General features: G+C 51.5%; 7 protein-coding genes across 7 annotated transcripts; 2 read left to right on the top strand and 5 right to left on the bottom strand.

The window, feature by feature from the left end:
* Positions 1-63: 63 nt before the first annotated feature.
* Positions 64-2,760, bottom strand: Z518_06538 (uncharacterized protein; the record flags this gene model as incomplete). Its single annotated transcript, XM_013414670.1, has 3 exons — positions 64-1,501; positions 1,580-2,542; positions 2,597-2,760. The coding sequence occupies 3 exons, from the start codon at positions 2,758-2,760 to the stop codon at positions 64-66; spliced, it is 2,565 nt and encodes an 854-aa protein (XP_013270124.1).
* A 904-nt stretch (positions 2,761-3,664) lies between these two features.
* On the bottom strand, positions 3,665-4,308 carry Z518_06539 (uncharacterized protein; the record flags this gene model as incomplete). Its single annotated transcript, XM_013414671.1, has 3 exons — positions 3,665-3,741; positions 3,821-4,084; positions 4,158-4,308. 3 exons carry the CDS (start codon positions 4,306-4,308, stop codon positions 3,665-3,667), a joined length of 492 nt encoding a protein of 163 aa, XP_013270125.1.
* A 531-nt stretch (positions 4,309-4,839) lies between these two features.
* Positions 4,840-9,018, bottom strand: Z518_06540 (uncharacterized protein; the record flags this gene model as incomplete). Its single annotated transcript, XM_013414672.1, has 8 exons — positions 4,840-5,736; positions 5,812-6,418; positions 6,482-6,540; positions 7,162-7,205; positions 7,288-7,520; positions 7,581-7,874; positions 7,986-8,410; positions 8,467-9,018. 8 exons carry the CDS (start codon positions 9,016-9,018, stop codon positions 4,840-4,842), a joined length of 3,111 nt encoding a protein of 1,036 aa, XP_013270126.1.
* A 1,035-nt stretch (positions 9,019-10,053) lies between these two features.
* On the top strand, positions 10,054-12,098 carry Z518_06541 (uncharacterized protein; the record flags this gene model as incomplete). Its single annotated transcript, XM_013414673.1, has 7 exons — positions 10,054-10,262; positions 10,330-10,537; positions 10,607-10,726; positions 10,782-10,904; positions 10,966-11,471; positions 11,521-11,850; positions 11,915-12,098. The coding sequence occupies 7 exons, from the start codon at positions 10,054-10,056 to the stop codon at positions 12,096-12,098; spliced, it is 1,680 nt and encodes a 559-aa protein (XP_013270127.1).
* A 722-nt stretch (positions 12,099-12,820) lies between these two features.
* On the top strand, positions 12,821-13,798 carry Z518_06542 (uncharacterized protein; the record flags this gene model as incomplete). The annotated part of the gene is made up of 1 exon (XM_013414674.1): positions 12,821-13,798. The coding sequence occupies one exon, from the start codon at positions 12,821-12,823 to the stop codon at positions 13,796-13,798; it is 978 nt and encodes a 325-aa protein (XP_013270128.1).
* A 1,080-nt stretch (positions 13,799-14,878) lies between these two features.
* On the bottom strand, positions 14,879-17,011 carry Z518_06543 (uncharacterized protein; the record flags this gene model as incomplete). Its single annotated transcript, XM_013414675.1, has 1 exon — positions 14,879-17,011. One exon carries the CDS (start codon positions 17,009-17,011, stop codon positions 14,879-14,881), a length of 2,133 nt encoding a protein of 710 aa, XP_013270129.1.
* A 656-nt stretch (positions 17,012-17,667) lies between these two features.
* Z518_06544 (uncharacterized protein) lies at positions 17,668-18,660 on the bottom strand (the record flags this gene model as incomplete). Its single annotated transcript, XM_013414676.1, has 2 exons — positions 17,668-17,834; positions 17,934-18,660. 2 exons carry the CDS (start codon positions 18,658-18,660, stop codon positions 17,668-17,670), a joined length of 894 nt encoding a protein of 297 aa, XP_013270130.1.
* Between the last annotated feature and the right edge of the window lie 944 nt (positions 18,661-19,604).

Here is a 19,604-nt window from a genome sequence, read left to right on the forward strand (position 1 = left end):
CCCCCCCCCCCCCCCCACATGTCTGTGTCTCATCTGTTCGGGTTGAGTCTCGCCCGGTCTTACTCATTGCTCCCCAGCCCCCAGGAAGGTCCAGTCCAAGGCTGGCTCGCCGGCCTCGAGTCCTCGCACCCGAATAATTTGCGTGTCGTTCGGCACCACATCAATCGCACTGTCGCTGAGATGACACCCTTCTCGTTCTTCAAACACCAGACACTTGACAGGTCGCTCGGCAGACACGTGCATCTCATCGCCCACAATTTCCACCCGGACATTGCGATCCGGGAAAGGGAGGTATTTGAGAGGTTGCGGCCAATCTGTATCTCGTGCCACGAGCTCACCGTCGACCCAAATTCGCGCAGCCAGAACATGGGGCTCCTCGCGCACATTGTCGACGTATCCAGTCAGCACATTGGTGGTGCCATTGGCTTGGACCTTGATGCCCTTTTTCACCATCTTCTCCTTGATCTCCAAACCCGTGCGAACTGACACGAACTTGACCTCCACATCCGCCGTAATCTCGCTCAACCGGGAACTGACCACCCACAATTCCCACTCCTGTGTCCGGGGTTCACGGGCATGTGTCACGCTCCAGTCATGATGGGCACGGCGGATTCCCACCGCCACCGGGGCCAACACGCGCGCCATGGCATAGTAGGCAGGCTTCCTTCGGCGGTAATAGTCGACGATCGACCAACTGGTCACCGGCCAGCAGTCATTGAGCTGCCACACCAAGGCTCCGCCACAGTGTCGCTCATCACCCCATTGCTTCCGCCAACCACGATAGCCAAACATCAGAGCCTCGCATTGGATGAGCTGCGTCAGGTGGACATATGCCTCGAGCGTCGTTGCTGTTCGCACATTCTCCACCAGGTACGTGGCGATCCGTCGCTCGTGCCCATCGGCTTTGTTGTGGAAGTCGAGAACGTGGCTTTGCGGGTAGAGATCGTCTTCCTTCTCCACAAACGATTTGATCGTCGCAAGGTGAGGGAAAGCCTCCATGCCAAATTCGGAGTTGAACCGTCCCCCCAGGGAATCGAAGACTTGATATTTCTCCTGCGTCCCATGCCAGACATTCCATTGGTGCAGGTCACCCACGGTGGGGTCTGAGCTGATCTTGCCGTCACCCCAGGGCGATCCAGGGTGGTAAGGGATCCAGGGCGCCTCCGCCGCCGAAACCCGGGGTAAAAGCGACTCGTAGATGTACCGGGCCGGGAAATCAGACGCGAGCCAGTGCTTTTCATTCTTGTCTTCATAGTCATAGGTCAAATGAGCCGACTCTTGCACCTGGTAGTCCTCATTATTTCCGGCAAATATCGCTATGCACGGGTGATGGCGAATTCGCCGAACATTAGCCACGGCTTCGGCTTCAATCGATTCGAGTATGGCCGGGAAACAGGGGTAGTTCCCGCAGCCGAACATGAAGTCCTGCCACACCAGGATACCCAGTTCATCGCACGCGTCGTAAAACGCGTCATTTTCATAGATCCCTCCACCCCAGACTCTGTCCCATATCCGTGCGTTAGTCAGATTATCCGTCCCCGGAGGAAACTTGGAGCGGGAGACCGCGGTTTCACCTTACCTGATCATCTTCTGGTTTGCCGGCACCATCAATTCAATCCAAGCCCGATACTTCTCGGGAGTCACGTTGGTCAAAAAGCTGTCGGTGGGGATCCAACAGGACCCCCCGCAAAAGATGTCCACGTCGTTGACCCGGAAATAGAAAGATTTCCCATGACGGTCGGGTTCCTGAACCAGCTGGATTTGGCGCAGTCCAACTCGTCGAGACTCGGTATGCAACACAATCCCTTCGCCGATGATACTCACACTGACAGTGTACAGTGACTGCTTTCCGTATCCGTTCGGCATCCACAGTTCTGGGTTAGCCACCTGAAGTGGAGCAGAAACGTTTCCATCCGGCATCACGATGGCGTCGCTGGCACAGATCAATGTCTCTCCCTGTGTGATGAAGAATCTAGCTCGGACGGAGGCATGTTGACGGTCGAGGCCTTCGATTTCTGCACTGGCTTGAATCGTGGCGAGCGAGTGGTCGTCCGAGACGGAAATATCGGTCCGCAGGTCTGCCACCCTCACCGAATAAATCTCCAATCGAACAGGCTTCCAGATGCCCGCACACATCAACAAGGGCCCCCAGTCCCAGCCCCAGTGATATTGGGCTTTCCTCACTGCCAGTCGTGCTGGGTCTCCGTTGAAGCAGATAAATTTGTGGTCTGGATGCTGATCTTTGATTTCTCGGGCTTTGAGGAAGGCAGACTCAAACTCAATCTCCAGGTGGTGATGGTCTTGGGACCTGATGGCCTCCGTGACGTCGACCCGATGAGGCAAGAACATATTGTCGCTTTGGAGAATGGTCTCTCCATCTAACTTGACGTGAGCGAACGTGTCCAAGCCATCGAAAGCCAGGACAATTCTCGCCTCCGGTCCGGCTCTAGATGGCCGGGCGAGTTTGGCCCGGTAAGTCCATGATTTCAAGCCTACCCATTCGGCCTTGATTTCATTGAACCCAATAAAAGGGTTTTCCAGTCTGAGGCGGTCTCGGCGGTCAGTCTATGTCAAATTGTCCAGCGTCCTTACGCACTTTCCGTTGTCGATTAAATCTTGGTGTACGGTCGAGGGGACCTTCTTGACTGGACACCAGGAGTTTTCACCAACGTCGTCGGTCTGCTTGAAGGACCACCCAAGGGAAAGATCAATGACTTCCATATGAGCAGGCTGGGCTGCGGTACCGGAGATGTCGCCCATGGTGGCTTCTAAATAGGCGAGAGGAGGGATGAAGAAAGGAAATGAGAACGAAAAGGAACAGAGGCCAGAAGTTGGCTTGGGATTCTTGAAGAGATGATCTTAGAGGTCCATGCAGATAGGACATCGAAAGGATATCTCCGAGCTGCCTTCTTACCGGTCTGACTCCAGGACGGTGTGGCCGGCTTCAACCGAATTGTGCAAACCCACGTTTTATCTGACGACCAGGCAGAAGCCGTATGAAAGAAAGAACTCCGTCAGAGGAAGAGTGAATCTTGAGGACAAGGTGAGAGAGCTACACATGACCCATGGGTCCATGGGAATCATGGGCTTAGTGTACCCTCATTGAGCGACACGGAAGAGATCAAAAGAGGTATCGCAACAGTTTATTCTCCATGAGGCTGGACAAGAATCCAATCGCAGAGATGAAGAAAACGGCCCTAGTCCCGTTGGGGCGTTCGGAGGTTGACGAGTCCGAGCCCAAAGCGGCAATGAAACCTCCAGCTCTTCCCTTTCCTTCCGTTGCATTTACAAATAACTCGGGGCAAGTCTCGAGCTCTTCAAGCCTTTCGTCGCGGTTACGCTACTAGATGCTGTGCAGGTGGGTGTTCTGACCTGATGAGGAAACAACATAACTGACTCGACCTCAAGCCTTATCGCTCCCGGCCGACCTCTCCAGCGTCTTCCTCCCCTTTGGCCTCTTTACGCATGAGCCCTTTCGTCGGGGTCATTTCAACTTGCACCGAGAAATAAAGTAGCGGAGGCATTCAATGTTGAAGAGGTGGCCGTTCTTCGAAAGAGATGATTCTTCGATAGAAAGGTCAGCGCGTTATGAGAAGGAACCTTACATCACATAGATCCGATGCAATACCCCAAGTAGATGGACCGGAACATAACCTAGGTACCATTACCAACCCCAAGTCTCCGGACCACCCTTCATAGCCCCTTCCAACTCGCTCGTCACCCATCCGCCATAATAGTCTCCTTTGGCGAGGCGCCGGATCAGCCCAGGAATCTGATATCTAGCCTATGCATTTCCATGAGGGTGGTCAGGATCACGTACCTTCTTGCGGCGTGACTTTCTCCTCGTCCACGAAACACTCCCACGGCACATCGTGGGCATAAAACGACAAATATCCTTTGATATCCTTAAACGCAGGCGTCGGCGCCTCGTAGCTCCAGATTTTATTCCTGACCGTCTCGCCTGTCGATGTGTTGGTGAGGTCCCAATAGGTTGCCCGGCCTTTCCATTCACACAGCGACGCTAGTCCGGGGGTCTGATTGAGCTTGAAGGTGTCCGAGATGGACGTGCGCGGGAGATAATATGCTGATCCAAAACAGTAAGCCACGGAACACCAGATCAACGGACCAGAATCCCATCCTGGTCGGCTTGATCTCACTAGGTGGATGCATAGTTTCCAAGACCCAATACGACTCCCTCGTATCAGCCAATGTCTGCCCGTTCCATTTTATCATCAAGTGTCGTGGTGTTGGTTCTAGTAGCGGGGGACGAGGGAAATTGTGAACGTTCAATTTAGGTTTGGCGGCCATGTTTTTCGAAGTATTTGAGGCTTTCATTGTACTGGTGTGATGACGGCAATGACGATGGCGGCATTTCTTCTCCCAATGTGTGTGGCGGGCTCGATAAGGCTTAGTCCGGCTGCCTCGTGTTCTCTCCGATTGAATTGGATGGCGGCATGCCGGGTGCGGGCCCCACCTATTGAGTAGCTAGGTAGGCATTCCTGAATACTGTTTCTTTTCTTCCCCATGCCGTCCAGGAGCATATCCTTTCCACCTTCAATTACATATGTCCAAGAAGTCAGATAAGAAGCGCGATTTGAACTTCCCATCTACGCCAACCCTATTTCCCCCCCCCCCCCGAACACTACCATGTCCTGTTTACCGAGAGCGTTATAGCCAGTAGACTCGGAGGCTATTCATTGTAACAACGTTTTCCCTGGCAAAAGAAGCGACACAAGTACCTCCAACCACAGAGAATACATTTCGGAAACCTCAATGCCTCACCAATCTGAGAATGAATCATTGGTGAAATTCGATATCGTTCCGCCCGGCGAGAAAGCATCATGCCAACCAGTGTGACGGCTGCAATTCCTCCACGCCGAGGTGATTCTTTCCTCGCCTTTCACACCAGACGCATTCTAATTCGCGCAATATTCTCTCAATCTCCCCATAGCCCATGCGATGGCGCATGCAGCGCAAGATTTCTTTGATGACCCTGATATCCTCGTCGGTATCCACAGCGTACCCGAAAATCAGCAACGGCCAGGATCCCAAGTAGCAACGCGTCCAGTTTTCGTGCGTGCTAGGAAGCCGAAGAATAAAGAGGGCATGAAGGAGTTGCCACGGTTGTGGCGATGTGGATGTGGGTACAATACCGCGGCCGAAGAGAGAAAGAAGGTCGTTGATACTCTGTTTTGATTCTGGTATCTCGGCGATGATCCAGTCTAGGAGGAGAGACACGGCGAGAATGTAGAGCTTCATGACTGGTGCTATTAAGGAGGGCAATGGTGAAGTATCATGACTTGATGGTTCGCTTTCATCCAATTCGAATACCGTCGCTTCCCAGAAGATCAGTTCCTTCTTCAATTCTAGTACGATCTCCGGATCGGTCCGATGTGGCGAGTTGTACAACTGTATCACTCTCAGAATTAGTCGATAGAGTGGTAAAGGCGCGCCCAAGACCGGGCTGCTCGCGGCGGCCGAATCATCCAACGACGGTAACGACTCGAGGATGTTCTCCGTTTGAGCCAAGAAATGGTGATCGATCTGAAAATTAATGGCGAATGGGTGTCGGAAAGACAGGAGGAAGGCCTGATAGAGCACACTTTCTGCCGTGATGCGGTCAAAGGGCCGATCCATACATAGTGGCGAGGAAGAATTGGCGTATCGTAGCTTCAACAACTGCATGGCCCCAGCAACGTGCTTCGAAGCATGATTGGCTGTGTCAGGACCCCAGAGCTGGTACGCCGGATTAGCGGATGAATTTCATGAAATGTGGAGGAGATCTCAGTATGACGGTGGGGAGTTACCTACCGCATAGATGTACATGTATATGACCGTCGTCAATAGGGCATCTCCAGGGCTATCGCGGGTCGAGTCCAGTCCGATGAGAGCATGGCTAACCTCTTCCAGCGCTTGAAGGTAGTACGTGAAAGAAGTTTTCTGAAACCGATCATCACGAGTCAACATGTACTTATTGGAGGCACAGCAAGCCAGAACGGCGTTCTTGACGCTGTCACAGTGCAGCATCAGCTTGGTCACATGGCATTGGTACTCGGCGTTGTAGCCTGATAAAGAATTCGGGAGAAGGATGACGGAAAGAAAACTGTCGTGATAGTATCGAAGGAGTGCGAATTCGAGATCTGATCGTATGGTAGTCTGAACGGTTGGGTTCGAGCGAATAGACATGTGTTGACGGGACGGTGATGGCGATGTTATCTCCTCGGATTCAGATTCAGAGTGATCATTCTTGCGACAGTGGTTGGCTTGCCTGTGAGAGGTCGATGAAATGGCCTGGTCAGGCCGCGGGCGATGCCGTCGGTCGTAAAGATCACTTTCAGAGGGCCATTCACACTGGCGGTGGCTGCTGTAGCAGTTGTGGCAACATGGTCTTTCCTCATTGCATTTCAACCGCCGCTTCCTGCCTGTGACACGTAATATAATTCAACGCCCCGTCCAGGGAGGTTTGGTAGTGGGCTCGAACTTACAAGTCCAACAACCCGTTTTGGTGCGAAGTTTCGTCTTGAGCATGAAGACTTGCGTCTGGGATTCTATATGAATTGATTTCTTTGTCACATACCAACCGTATTGGATTGACAGAAAGGAGAAGTGTAGTGTGTCAGCTGGGGATGCGCTTCAACGCCAAGGGTCTTCTTATCAAAAGCTCCGCAATACTAGTATTCCCACCAATATCGCGAGCCTTTGACAAGACCCGGCCGTCTTAGCGTTGGAGCAGTGGTCTGCTCAAGAAAGTTTGCGACCACTCAAAGTTTCGAGGCTAGTTTGGTATTCATGTTTTGTCCCCTAGAACCCGTGAGGGGTTGATTGATAATGATCGAATACTAGAGTGGAAAAGGTGATCGGCGCTCGAGACTTCATGGGATAACGGTCATTCCCCACAAGGAAAAGATCATGACTTGGTAGTGGAAACTCGCTCCAAAGACTCTCACTGGGGGTTAGGGTACTGGGAGAGAATACAGTATCCGAAAGGACACATCATTATTTGCTACAAACAAGGCGGGGGGGGGGACGGAAATTCAGTCTGGGCTAGGGACACCCCGAATACAGATGAGATATTCAACTCTCCATTAATTAGGCTTGAACAATGTTTGAAATCAATTCGGCTGCAGCAACCGTCTCTTCATCATGGAAGTGTTTCCCAACCACTTGCAGAGCAATTGGGGCATTCAAATATTTCTCAGGTGCATCTGTAATTTTGAACCATTTCGTCAGCTCAGAAGGACTTCAAAGAGACCCTCTGCCCCAAGAGCGGGGACTGGAAAGACTTACATTTCTTGTATTCCCGCTCATCCTGCTCGGACCGTGGCTTGTAATTTGTCTCAATCTTATCTAATTCGGGATCGAGTTTCAAGCCCGACGGGAAAGTGACGGCAGGTTGATCGAGGATGTTCCAAATGGCAGTATAAAGCCAGTACTGGCCTGCAGCCAGCTCTGCAGCCACGCCAACATAAGCGGGGCAGAGGATAAAATCGACGCCTCGCTCTTTCATAACGCGATGGTAGCTGCATTATGTCAGGCTACGTTTTCAGGGGGGGGGAAGAATGTGCGGCAGTTACACTCACTCTGCACGATAAGCTTCACGCTGAACGTTCAAATCCCAGTTCTCGACCACGGTGATGGGTTCTGGTCTCGCCACGCTGAATGCCCATTCCGTCAGTGGGGCAACGGGCTCTCCTCCCTTTGCTAGGAGGTCCTTCTGGAAACCGGCCGCATCGGGGAAGTACAGTGCAGAAAGGATGTCCCATCCCCTCTGGTGCTCATAGGGCTCGAAATCAATCACTTTGACACCTGCCGCCTGTAACTTGGAGACGGCGTGTTTGAGAGCGCGAGTGACGGGTGGGTGTGGGTGGACAACCCTAATTAGGGGCACGTTAATTCAACTATGGGTCGAGACATCTTCGAGGGGTACATGCTCATGGAAAGGGTCTTGGGCCGAAGTCCAAAAGGGCTATGAATCTCATACTTACCCGTCATCCCAGATGATACCGACCGTCACTTGCTCGGGTTTGATGGGAGAAATACTCTTCCACGGCAAAGGCACCAGGGATGTCTCTTCTTCCCAGGGTTCTTGGTCCAGGATGGCCTTTTCCACCAAATTCAGGTCTGCGGTGCTATTGGCAAGCGGGGAGATCACACAACGAATACTCTCTTGCCCGTCGCCGGCCAGATAGACACCTTTGTAAGGATTTCTGAGGGCAGTTGTGCGAAGACCATACGCACCGCAGAATGCTGCTGGTACCCTGACAGAGCCTCCAATATCAGTACCAATACCAATGGCAGCGCAACGAAATCCGAGCGACGCGCCTTCACCGCCACTGGAACCTCCTGAGGTCAGTTTTCGGTTGTATGGATTGACGGTCGTGCCGTAAATGACATTGCTGCAGTCAATATGCTGCGTGTGTCGTTAGGGGGACAATCGACATCAAGGCATCAAACGATGAGACGTACCATCAGGCTTTGTGGTTGATTGGTTCTGACATGGATCACGGCACCGGCTGCTTTTAGCAACCTGACCAGCAGTGCATCTTCTTCAGGAATATTGTCAATCCAGGCAACGTAGCAGGAATGGCAAATTCGGCCTTTCAAGCCGACATGCTCCTTCACGGAAATAGGAACGCCGTGCAGAGGTCCAACGAGTTGGCCGGTAGTTTGGAAATGGGCGTCCAGCTCTGCGGCGCGAGCCAGGGCTTCTTCTACCATGAATTCCGTGGCGAAGTTCAGTAACTGTTGACCGACATGGGCGCGCTTCAGAAATGCGGTGACAGTCTCCACCGCAGTGAGAGATCCCGCTGCCATTTGACGGACGAGGCCAGTGGCATCGCACTTGGTGATTTCGAGCTCCCGTGGAGTAAGGAGTTTGCATGTGTCTGCAAAAGAGGAGACGTCGAGTTGATCCGCTGGGGGTAACTCCTCTGGGGGCAACAACCATGCAGGATTCAAAGAGTTTTGCATAATCGTTTGGCATTTTTCAGCCTTGATCTCCCACCCAGCTCTGACCATGATGTTCTGCGAATGATCGAGAAGCGTGTTCAAATCTGATGCTTTTTAGGAATTTGGACCCCACAATCTCTCTCCAAGAGAAGAAAACCCTCGAAGTTCTCATTCAAAATCCCAGGGGTGTGAGACCTTTTTGTATTGCCCAGCCAATTTGACATGCTGAGGGAAGAACTCCCGCATTGTTTTGGAACATTGATCCCTCATGTCCATGAGATGGAGAACCTCACCAAGCTTCTATTCACTAATTTGTATAATGGGAGAAGGGAGGTCAGCCAATAGAACGGATTTACGAGGCTAGGGGGGCCGGTTCTCGTCAGGCAGTCCGTCGGAGCGCTCAGGAGGTTGGACAGAAGAACGTTGGGTGAACACGGTCAAGATGTGCGGATACGCAACCAGTGGGATATCAACAGAGTTGATCGAGGGACCTGAGAGATAAGCAACAGAGGGACAACTCCTCGTCTACGGAATATTCCCGTGCTATTAGACTTCTAGCATGTCGATACCAAGGGCCGTTGTGGGCCATTCCGGCTTATCTTAAGAAAGTTCAGGACCACCCGCAATTGTCTGTGATTGGCCCCGACAAAAGACGGCACTCGCAATTATCTATGATTGGTTAATATCGCAGCATTCCACGGGGATGAGATTTACCACAAGTATTGTAGACAACATCTCTTGCACCGATCCCTCTGTTGAGCAGGTTGGCCTTATCGCCCAAGTCGTCCAACTCCATTGTCTCGCAATTGAAACACATTGGTCGAGCTCGTCAACACACGGATGAAAGCACCGCATTCATTATCAATGGGCCTAGAACCGAAAGCCTAGTCGTGGGAGCACCTCTCCCTTCAGGAGAGAACTCCAGAACTTAATGGAATTGGACACAGAAGTGGATTTCAGCGTTAGATAACCAAAAACTTCTCCGACATAGACGTTTGGGTCTGACTGCATAAAGACCGTCGCCGCCTCGACTCGACACGGTGTGACACCATTCGTCCTCGCCGCGTTCCTTTCCCCGAATTTCACTCATAGGAGACAGCCGCTATGACCGTCGACATGCATGCCTCGACGCCCTCCCCAGACTTCATACCAGGGACCATCCACCTTGTCGATCTGGATGGCACAATCCATGCCCGTCATGCCGAAGGCGGAAAACGTGACATTGTGCTCGTACCGGCACCCTCGAATGATCCTGATGATCCCTTGAATTGGAGCCCTCGACGGAAACTTCTTTTTACCACCTGCTTGTGCACGTTCGTTAGCATCCCTTTCGACCCTGTTCCGCCGGCATGCTGACGTCGTTCGTGCTTCGCGTTTCAGGTATATCCTCACGGTCGGAATTGCGTCGGCGGCCATTTATTCGGTGATCGTACCTATCTCGGCGGCCACGAACCTGACGGTCGGTGACCTCAACGCTGGGACGGGATATATGTTCCTGATGTTTGGATGGGGTTGTCTGGTCTGGCAGTCTCTGGCTCAACAATATGGGAAGCGCCCAGTCTACTTGATCTCCACTTTGGGCACAATGGTGAGTGTGATACGTGGGCTCGTGCTGGACTGGACTCTTTTGGGAATGGCTAATTCTCGGTGTTCCAAGGCAATCATGTTGTGGGCCCCATATACCAAAAGCAATGGTCAGTGGATTGCCAACAAAATGCTCCAGGGCTTTATTGGAGCCCCCATCGAATCACTGTGCGAAATTTCAGTCTCGGACGTGGTCAGTCATGGATGAAGATCTCTCAATTCAAGGTTGGGGGCTGACCATGGGGTAGTACTTCACTCATGAAAGAGGCACCTATGTGGGGGTGTATGCCCTTTTCCTGGCTGGCAGCAACTTCTTCGCACCGGTCATCTCAGGGTTCATTAATGATGGTCAAGGTTGGGAGTGGGTGCTTGTATGTTGATACTCGTCTGCCCTGTCCTCAAGAAAGTCTTGAAAAACTGACCGACCTTCAGTACTGGTGTGCAATATTTAATGGGGCCGGGTTTGTCATCTTGTTTTTCTTCATGGAAGAGACCAATTTCCACCGCAAACCTCAGCTAGCCACCGAACCCGACGATGACATCCAAGCTGACCCGGCTACAATGGAGACGGAGCCTCATAAGCTTCGAGAAAACTCGGATCCCGAGAAGACCATTTCGGTTCGAGATGCTCCGGCCGTGGATGTGGACCAGGGCGAGCTCAAAGCATACTCCAAGAAGTCCTTCTGGCAGAAGATGGCTCTGTTCCGCAAGGAAGATCTGCGGAAGAAGAATCAGTTGAAGGGGATGATCCTCCGGCCACTCATCTTCTTGACCTTTCCCATTATCTTCTTCTCGGGATTCATGTACGGGGCCATCGTCTGTTACTTTAACGTGCTCAACGGAACTTCATCACTCATCCTATCCAGTCCACCATATAATTTCTCATCGAGTATGGTGGGGTTGGCGTATGTCTCATGCTTGGTCGGTGTATTTCTTGGGTGAGTAAGATGCCATCGAATGAATTCCGCGGCTAATATACCACCCCAGGGCGTATTTCTCTGGTCCGGTCGGGGACTGGTTCGTTCTCTGGAAAGCTCGACGAAACAATGGCATCATGGAGCCAGAACACCGTCTCTGGCTCTACTGCGTCCTGCTCGTTCTCATTCCGGGAGGACTCCTTATCTGGGGCGTAGGTGCAGCCCATCGCGTTCACTGGTTTGGACTGGTTTTTGCGATGGGAATGTTAGGAGCGTCCATAACGATAGGATGCCAGCTGCCTGTCAGCTATTGCATCGATTCATACAAGGATATCAGTGGAGATGCCATGGTCACCGTGATCATTATCCGAAATACCATGAGTTTCGCCGTCAGTTATGGGTAAGGCTTCCAAATCTCTCCTATTCATTCGGCCCAAGAGTCTGCAGCTGACAGCTGAGCGCAGAATCACCCCGTGGGTTACCAACATGGGATATCAGAATGCCTTTCTTGTGGCCGCCTTTGTTTGTTTGGCACAAACTTCGGTCTTTTTCGCCTTTATCAAATGGGGCCGTCAGTGGCGAAAGGCCAGTGTGAACCGTTACTGGAAATACGTCAAGCAGATACAGGATGATGGCCTCGTGCACTAAGCTCTCCCGAAAGATAAGGCATAGATGGGCATCGAGGGATAATATGTAGTGGTGAGATGCCAAGGCAAGGTACCGTGTTTCCTCATGCGGGATTTTTTGTCAGCGACGGTCCTTTTATTCTTTCAACTTCAAGCTCTTCTTTTTGCTCGCCCTCACTACATGAGCCTCTCTCTAAGAGAATTGCGTGACAATGCGTGATACCCGTACCTTGACCGGCAATTGCGGAGAGTCCCTGTGCGTCATTAAGCGAACTCTATAGGCGGGTTCTTGCAGTCAACTTAATTGGGCCAGCCGAGGCACTTCTTGAAACGAAGTGTGTCCGGGGGGTCATCTTCGTTGAGTGATGATAGGTCCTATTAATCATGCTTGTTGGCGACCTCTCATCGACGAAATGGCGACATCCATCCGACCAATCGCCGGACCCGCTTTGTGGCCGAGCAGCTTCAAAGTTCGAACCATTGACCGGGGCACCATTGATCAGGCGGTGATCTCGGGGACTGGATCCATCGACCTCTTTGGCTCAAATTCCCTCGACTAAGCGGATCTAACTTATGCGCTCTCCCTTCTTTTTTGTCAAGAGCATACCACTTCTTCGGGATCTCGTCGGGCTTCACACAGCTTTGCCGCTCGTCATCGCCATAGAAAAGAAAGCGTACATCCCGTCTTTCATGCGACCGATCTTCAACGATCAAATCCCACGTCGTTGGATAACCCATCAACAAATGTCATCACTTCTTCTCAGTGGTGCCTCAGGCGCCATCTTCGGCTCTGCCCTAACAGCATCTGGGGTTTATTCCCCCTCTGTGATCGTTTCGCAGATGGGATTGAGTAATTTCCACATGCTCAAATCCTTCCTCGCGGCCAGCGCGTGCAGCGCTCTCATCATCGCCGGAGCAAATCGATCTGGATACGCCAAACTCCCTCATCGGACTGATTCATCGTATGGTTGGTTTATGAAATATGATGCCAACATCGTTGGTGGCTTGCTTCTGGGTGTCGGCATGACCTTGACCGGGGCATGTCCCGGAACCGTTCTTGTGCAAATGGGTTTGGGAATCAAATCCGCGTGGAGTGTGGCCGCCGGGGGGGTATTGGCGGGGATCGTGTTTGCCAAAATTGGACAACGGCTCAAGAGAACTCAATCAACCACGTCTTCGGGCCCTGGCAAATACACGATCCAAGACAAGACCGGCCTCTCCACGACCTCAACTATCCTGATCTATGAACTCCTCTGTCTGCTTATGATGGCAGGAGCCTCTTACCTCGCCCCTACCAGGGAATACTGGCTCAATCCTATTATCGGCGGCTTTCTCATCGGCATTGCGCAGGCAACTTCAGTTCTGTTCACTCGCAAAACTCTCGGCGTTTCAGGCGCATACCAAGATATTGGGAAATATTTCTGGAGCCTCCTCGAAGGTACTTCGGGGCCCGGTCTGTCCAACATTGTGTTCGCGAGTGGTGTCATTGCTGGATCAAAATTGATTTCTCAATACGTCCCCATCATCACTGAGACGGGGCCAGCCATTAGCCGTCTCACGGCGTTAGCTGGTGGATTTGCCATGATCTTTGGCGCCAGGCTCGCTGGTGGTTGCACCAGTGGGCACGGCATCAGCGGAATGTCGACCATGAGCTTGAGCAGCTTCATCACCGTTGCCAGCATGTTCGCTGGTGGCGTTGGAGCTGCCCTTTTGTTACTATGAATGTCAAGGTCTTGGTGGATCATGCACTTAACGAGATAGAATTTCACCAAATCCCTTTTCGTGGTCTTCTGGGTCCGCCCGCACGAGTTCGGTCGACCTTTGTCCCAGTATACCTTTCTTGCCGAACCGATCTCGATTACAGCCTGCAAGTCATCCTCGGTCGTCCTCGTAAAGAATACACCAAAAACCCCACCCGCTTCGGATGTCAATATCCATAAACGATCATTGTCGATTCCCAGATTCCTTTTCTCCGCCTCATACCCGACGACCACCGAGCGGCTCAAGGAGTGTCGTATCTTCGAAGAACGAAACTTCAACTTCCAGCGCCAGTACAAGAAAACTCGAGTAATAGGAACAATGCTTCCAAGGAATGTCAAGGAATCGAGGGGCAGACGTGATTCAATGAGGAATCGATGGAACTGACGGTTCTATATGATACCTAAGCCTGTTTTTCTCCGGGAGCTTAGTGTGTCGACTGGAGGTTTACATAGATAGGTCGAGAGGAGGTATTTTTAAACTTGCCAGGAGAAACGAACCCCCTTCTGTCTTCATCGGACAGCAGAGGGTAGCCTTGGAGTCACTGGCGAATTTTCAGCTCACTGTTCTTGTATCCGCTCTCTCGAACATTCCCAACGAAAGATACGACAGGCAGGTCCTGGCAATGTGCATGTCATTGAAAGAGGGCGTAATTGTCAAAACGGTGGTCTCGTCGGAGCCTGGTTGTGGATTGATTCTCAGCCTCACAAGGCGACTCGCTGGATGCATAAGTGGCACGCTCCTATTGGCTGGAAGCTATTTCATGAACTGGCACGAAAGCGGCTCTGCTGTAGCCTCACGCGGCGTACATGGAAGAACACAAGGAAATTAAGAAGCTTCTATGAGATTCTTCAGATGATTCTATTCTTGCCATGCCTCTTTCGGTCTTCTTGTGTAGTAGTAGGTCGACCCAATACTAGCAACATCCGTCGATATTCCGACCTGTATTCTGTTAAAACAGCCTGATCTTCAGGAAAATGGTGATTGATGAAGATCAGCTTGGACGTCATGTACAGCACACGCATGTATATGGTTTCTAGGTCCTCACCACCCGAACTTTTCTACCCAGACTTCCAAGTCCCAACCTTGCTGGACGAGCTCTGCCGCCACATTCCTGACATCTCGGACAAGGCCGTCGGGACCAGAGACAATGATGCAGATCTTGTCTTTTTGACCCGTTTGGTTCGTGGAATCTTTCAGCAGTGAGGCGGGCAATGTCATGCCCTGGCCTGTCGAAATTGAACCAGTGTCCGAATCAACAGATCGGCCGCCGAGCGCCGTGGACGATGTAGACCGCGCAGTCGGAACGGATGTCACCCAGTTCCAGATCTCACTCTTCATGTCCGGACGTCCTCCGCTTGGACCAGGGCTTCTCGTGTCGAAGGTCTGCGTAACGAGGCACGCGACTTCTTCCTGACCATGGGCTCCTGCGCCGTCGACCAGGAACAAGTCGTCACGAGTGTCGTGCTCAACAGCTATGGCCCGCGGATGCATCGAGACCCACTTTCCATGTCGCAGGTCCTGGCGTATCCAGAAGTGGGAGTATTTTGCCGCATTGACCAAGGAGCTGCAGTCCACAATTGAAGGGACGGACTTTAATCTGTCTTGATATACGGCTCTCGCGCTCACGATGGCGTCTGCCTGCATGTGCTGCTTGACCCGGATATCCCAAGAAAGTGGATAGGTCACCGCGATGCCACTTCCGCCTGCCACAAAGCAGACGCGATCGGCATGGTGAGCAGCCTCAAGTGCTTCAATGCCACCGTGAGGCCCATCGAGGATGACGTCGCAGTGTTGGTGGTGGCGGGCATACTTAAGCAGGTCTAATGAGAAGCCATTAATGGATCGGATGACCAGTTGAAGCGGCCAAGATCTCAATGTTGTGCTCTTGGGGGGAGCTGGCGATGCGATAGTGAAGGGATGTGCTTGAAAGCGATATTTGAAGCCCATGGAAGGAATGGTGAGGAACACATGCTGTCCAGGGAGCCATCCGTGACGAAGGTGTGATCGAATGCCGAACCTCTTTCGCTGTAAGTCTACGGTGCAGTGTATCAATACCGTGTGCCCATCCGGAGCCACTTCCAAGGTTGCGATGAATCTTCGACTCGACAGTGTAATCCGCCATAAAAGTCTATCAATTGCCCAAATGGCAAATGTGGCCATGACATAAGGTTTGGCGGTAGGATAGTGGAAAAATAGAAACGCCAGAGCTGCCGCTTGAAAGGATATGTGTAAACCGAGAAACGTCTCGTAATGGCGCTGTCGGAACCAGCCGATGCTTGTTATGTATATGATATAGTAGGAAAGAACGGCGACGATGCCCAGAAACACGACCTGGGAGGTGATGTATCGGATGAGGCTGAAATCAAGAGGTCGGAAGATTGTGTACCAGACAGCTAGCATGCCCAGCATGTGAATGACCGCGAAGACTGTCATCCACTCGCCTAATCGTCGATGGAACAGATTGAGGCCTTCGTAAGACCATCCTGTTAGCAGCTTGATGGGCTGGCTCGTTTTGGCGGCGAGGAGATAGAGGACCGGCAGATTGACGACGAAGAGGAGACCCGCTCGGTCGGCAAGGATGAATATCCATGTCATTGACAAGGGGACGCGGTAGAGAAGATAAAACAGGTTGACGGCAAGAAAGAAGAGTGTCAACAGACTGGTACCATTGTTCGGCAAAACGTTCGAAGAAGAGGTCCATGCCGGGATCGGCCGAGGCTGGTACATCAGAAAAGCTCTCAGTCGGTTGAGCAAACTGGGTCGCTGGAGAGAGGGGAGTTCGTTCTGAACAAGCAGAAATGTGGTTTCTCCCTGTCCGAGGCCGTCATCTTTCTGCGGAGGTGTTGTTGTCCCACGTAATGTACTACTCGATGAAGAAGGGGTAGTCTCGGGTGTCGTAGAATCGATCTTTGCGATGTTGATTCGCCTCCTCTTTTGCCACCGTGTAGTCCTTCTATAAGTGCCATGGCTGCATGAAGAGGCAACTACAGTGGCAATCACAATATAGTAAGTCAAGACAAACTTCCGATGCCAGAGAACTGCGGCGATGATCTTTCGAATATGATCGGAGTCCGGTGGATGAGGAGGTTCTTCGAGGGCACTTAGGAGACTGGTGGAGGATTTGAGTGAGAGACGAAGGACTTCGGGGAATCCTGAGGGCAGGACTTGGTCCATGGCCTGGACAGTTGTCGTTGCACGAGGGGAGGATGCCGGCGTTGTGAGATCGAGGTTGATTGATCACAGGGGAAAGAGTGAGTTGATTATCTGATTAGATATGATGCCAAGATCTGATAAGCCGATATCGCAGCTGCAGCCTCGTCCTTCCCCTGCATGTTCAATTCAGTCATCTCATCCGCCTTACAGTCGTTCCCGAAACCGCCGTAAACACACTGCAACTCTCTCCCAAGGGACGCTAGCGCTATAAGCGAATCAAACTACGCCTAATTAATAATAGCGTATTTTTAAACCAACTTAGGACTGTCCGGAAGTCTCCCTCACGGTACCTCATTCTCAGAAATGGCGGCCTAAACCCGCTCCGGCAAGCCGCCCCCAATCGGGCAGCCCGGCTGCGTAAATCTCCCGCCGCTTTTTACGAGGCCTATATCTCGACTATACGCGGTACCGCACTGGATCTGCCACTCGTCGCATCCAAGATGACGCTGCCAAGCACAGCCAGGGCTAATCTCGATAGAGGAGGTCGATGTCACAAAGTCTCTGTTTCGAGAGTTAAGAAAACTGTTGGTGCCAACTGCTGAATTTGGCATGCAGCACCATGAGCGTAAGGCTGTCAGAGTTCGCATCAATACATCGGCCTCTTCTTCATCTTAACCCTACATTGGCACCCCACCTAAAATTATCTTCAGGATCTTCGACTCTCTGATCTCTTCAGCGTGAGCTTTGAGTTCGTCCACATCCCAATTGACCCAGACATACTTTCCCTTCAAAAATTCGGCTTCAGGAGATGCAAGCCAAAGATGGAACTGTCCCGGAAGGGCGACTAATATCTTGATCAGCTATCGCAATACGCAGATAGAAAAGAGAGGTACAAATTCCACTGAGACAGAGATACTTGGAACGTAAAGGGGGATTAGCTTACCGTCATCCTGCCCTGGGAAACCAGAAATCATGTTGATGTCTGTTGTAACTACGCCAGGCTGGACGTTGAAAACGGTGAGGTCCATATTTTCAGCCTGAAGGTAGTCGAACATCTTGGTGAGGGCTAGCTTGAGTGATGCGTAAGCCCAGTGTCCGGGAATTTCACTGATATGTGCAATGCCCGAGTTGATATTCAAGATTTTTGCTTTGGGCGCCAGCAGAGGCATCATTGCCTGGACTACGTTGAACGAACCGATAAAGTTGCCCTCGATCATGTCGCGCAAATCCTGCTCGCTGCAAGTGGTAAGAGGAGCTAGCGGCTTGAGGAGACCAGCATTGTTGACAAGAACGTCAACCTTGGCCTCACCAGCCTCGTTGCTAGCGCTCTTGAAGGCGTCCTCCAAAGCCAGACGCTGGCTGATATCAGCACTCTTGATGACCACAGTAGTGGTTCCCTTGAGGTTCGCCTTGCTGATTTCGACAGCAGCTGATTGCAGCTTCTCAACGCGACGTCCGAAAATGGCGATAACTTTGGCACCGGCCTGTGCATAGGCAATTGCGGTGGCCTTGCCAATGCCGGTACCACCACCCGTGATGAAGACAACTTTTCCGGCAGCACTGAGTTCGGGGCGGGATGGCGAGATTGAAGGGTAAGGCTTAATGTGCCAAGTCTTGGTAAAGGACTTGAACATCCCATTCCCTTCGTAAGGCCCGCTATAGCCAACCATCTTCGTTTTGGCACACTTGGAATGACTAGATAAGGGATTTTCACTAGTCTTTCGTAGCTGATCGTGTGACGGACAAAAGGAAGTGAGATCTCTAGTGTGATCGAGTAGTTGAAGCCTTTTGATGTCGTCCTGAGGGAGTGAGCATATCTGACATGGCATTGGTCGAGGCTCCTTATATACACATGCAAATATACCATGCCCAAATATCTCACACGCGTAGCAGAATCATTTCAAATCCTATTTGACGCGGAAGCTGATAAATGCACGATGTGGTGACTCCGCGGAAGACGACAATCTTACCGAGAATTCTGTAGTGGAAATACTTAGTAATAGTACCTCGTACAAGCACTAGAACAATTCATCAGATGCACGGTTCACTTAGAGCAGACGGCAGTCGAAGAGTGTCCGTGGCTCTTGACTGGCTCAGTTATAGTACCATACAAATCCTTTCGGGTGAAAGGGGGATGGACATATTGCTTAAACTCGTGGAAGTTTCACCAAATTCTCGTCTCATACGAAACATCTTTCGTCGTCAACTGATCTAGCCCCCATGCACGGCTTTTGTGTTTATACTTTGGCAGTTATGAAAAAGACTGTTCCCTCACATTGCTGCTATATGTCTATATCAAATACGAAGAATCAAATACGAAGAATGTTCGCCGTTGCATATGCTTATGCAGTTCAGTACAAGTGGCCTGGAAGGAGTGTAGCATGTCATTTCCGGTCTCCTTCGCCATCTTGTCAACTATTTGTAACCCATTTTCGACGAGGTAGCTGTCCGAGAACAGGTCGTTGTGTTTCGGGTCGTGCATGCTATTCGCTGTTAAAATCATCATCGCTGTCATGTAGGAACACCCTGTTGTCCTATCATAGTATCATTGCTGGTCAGCTCCGTGAAACAGCAACCAATACGGAGCATACAAATGAGGCGGTGCACGGGAATG

The sequence above is a fragment of the Rhinocladiella mackenziei genome, assembly GCF_000835555.1.
Source record: "Rhinocladiella mackenziei CBS 650.93 unplaced genomic scaffold supercont1.5, whole genome shotgun sequence".
NCBI lineage: Eukaryota > Fungi > Ascomycota > Eurotiomycetes > Chaetothyriales > Herpotrichiellaceae > Rhinocladiella > Rhinocladiella mackenziei.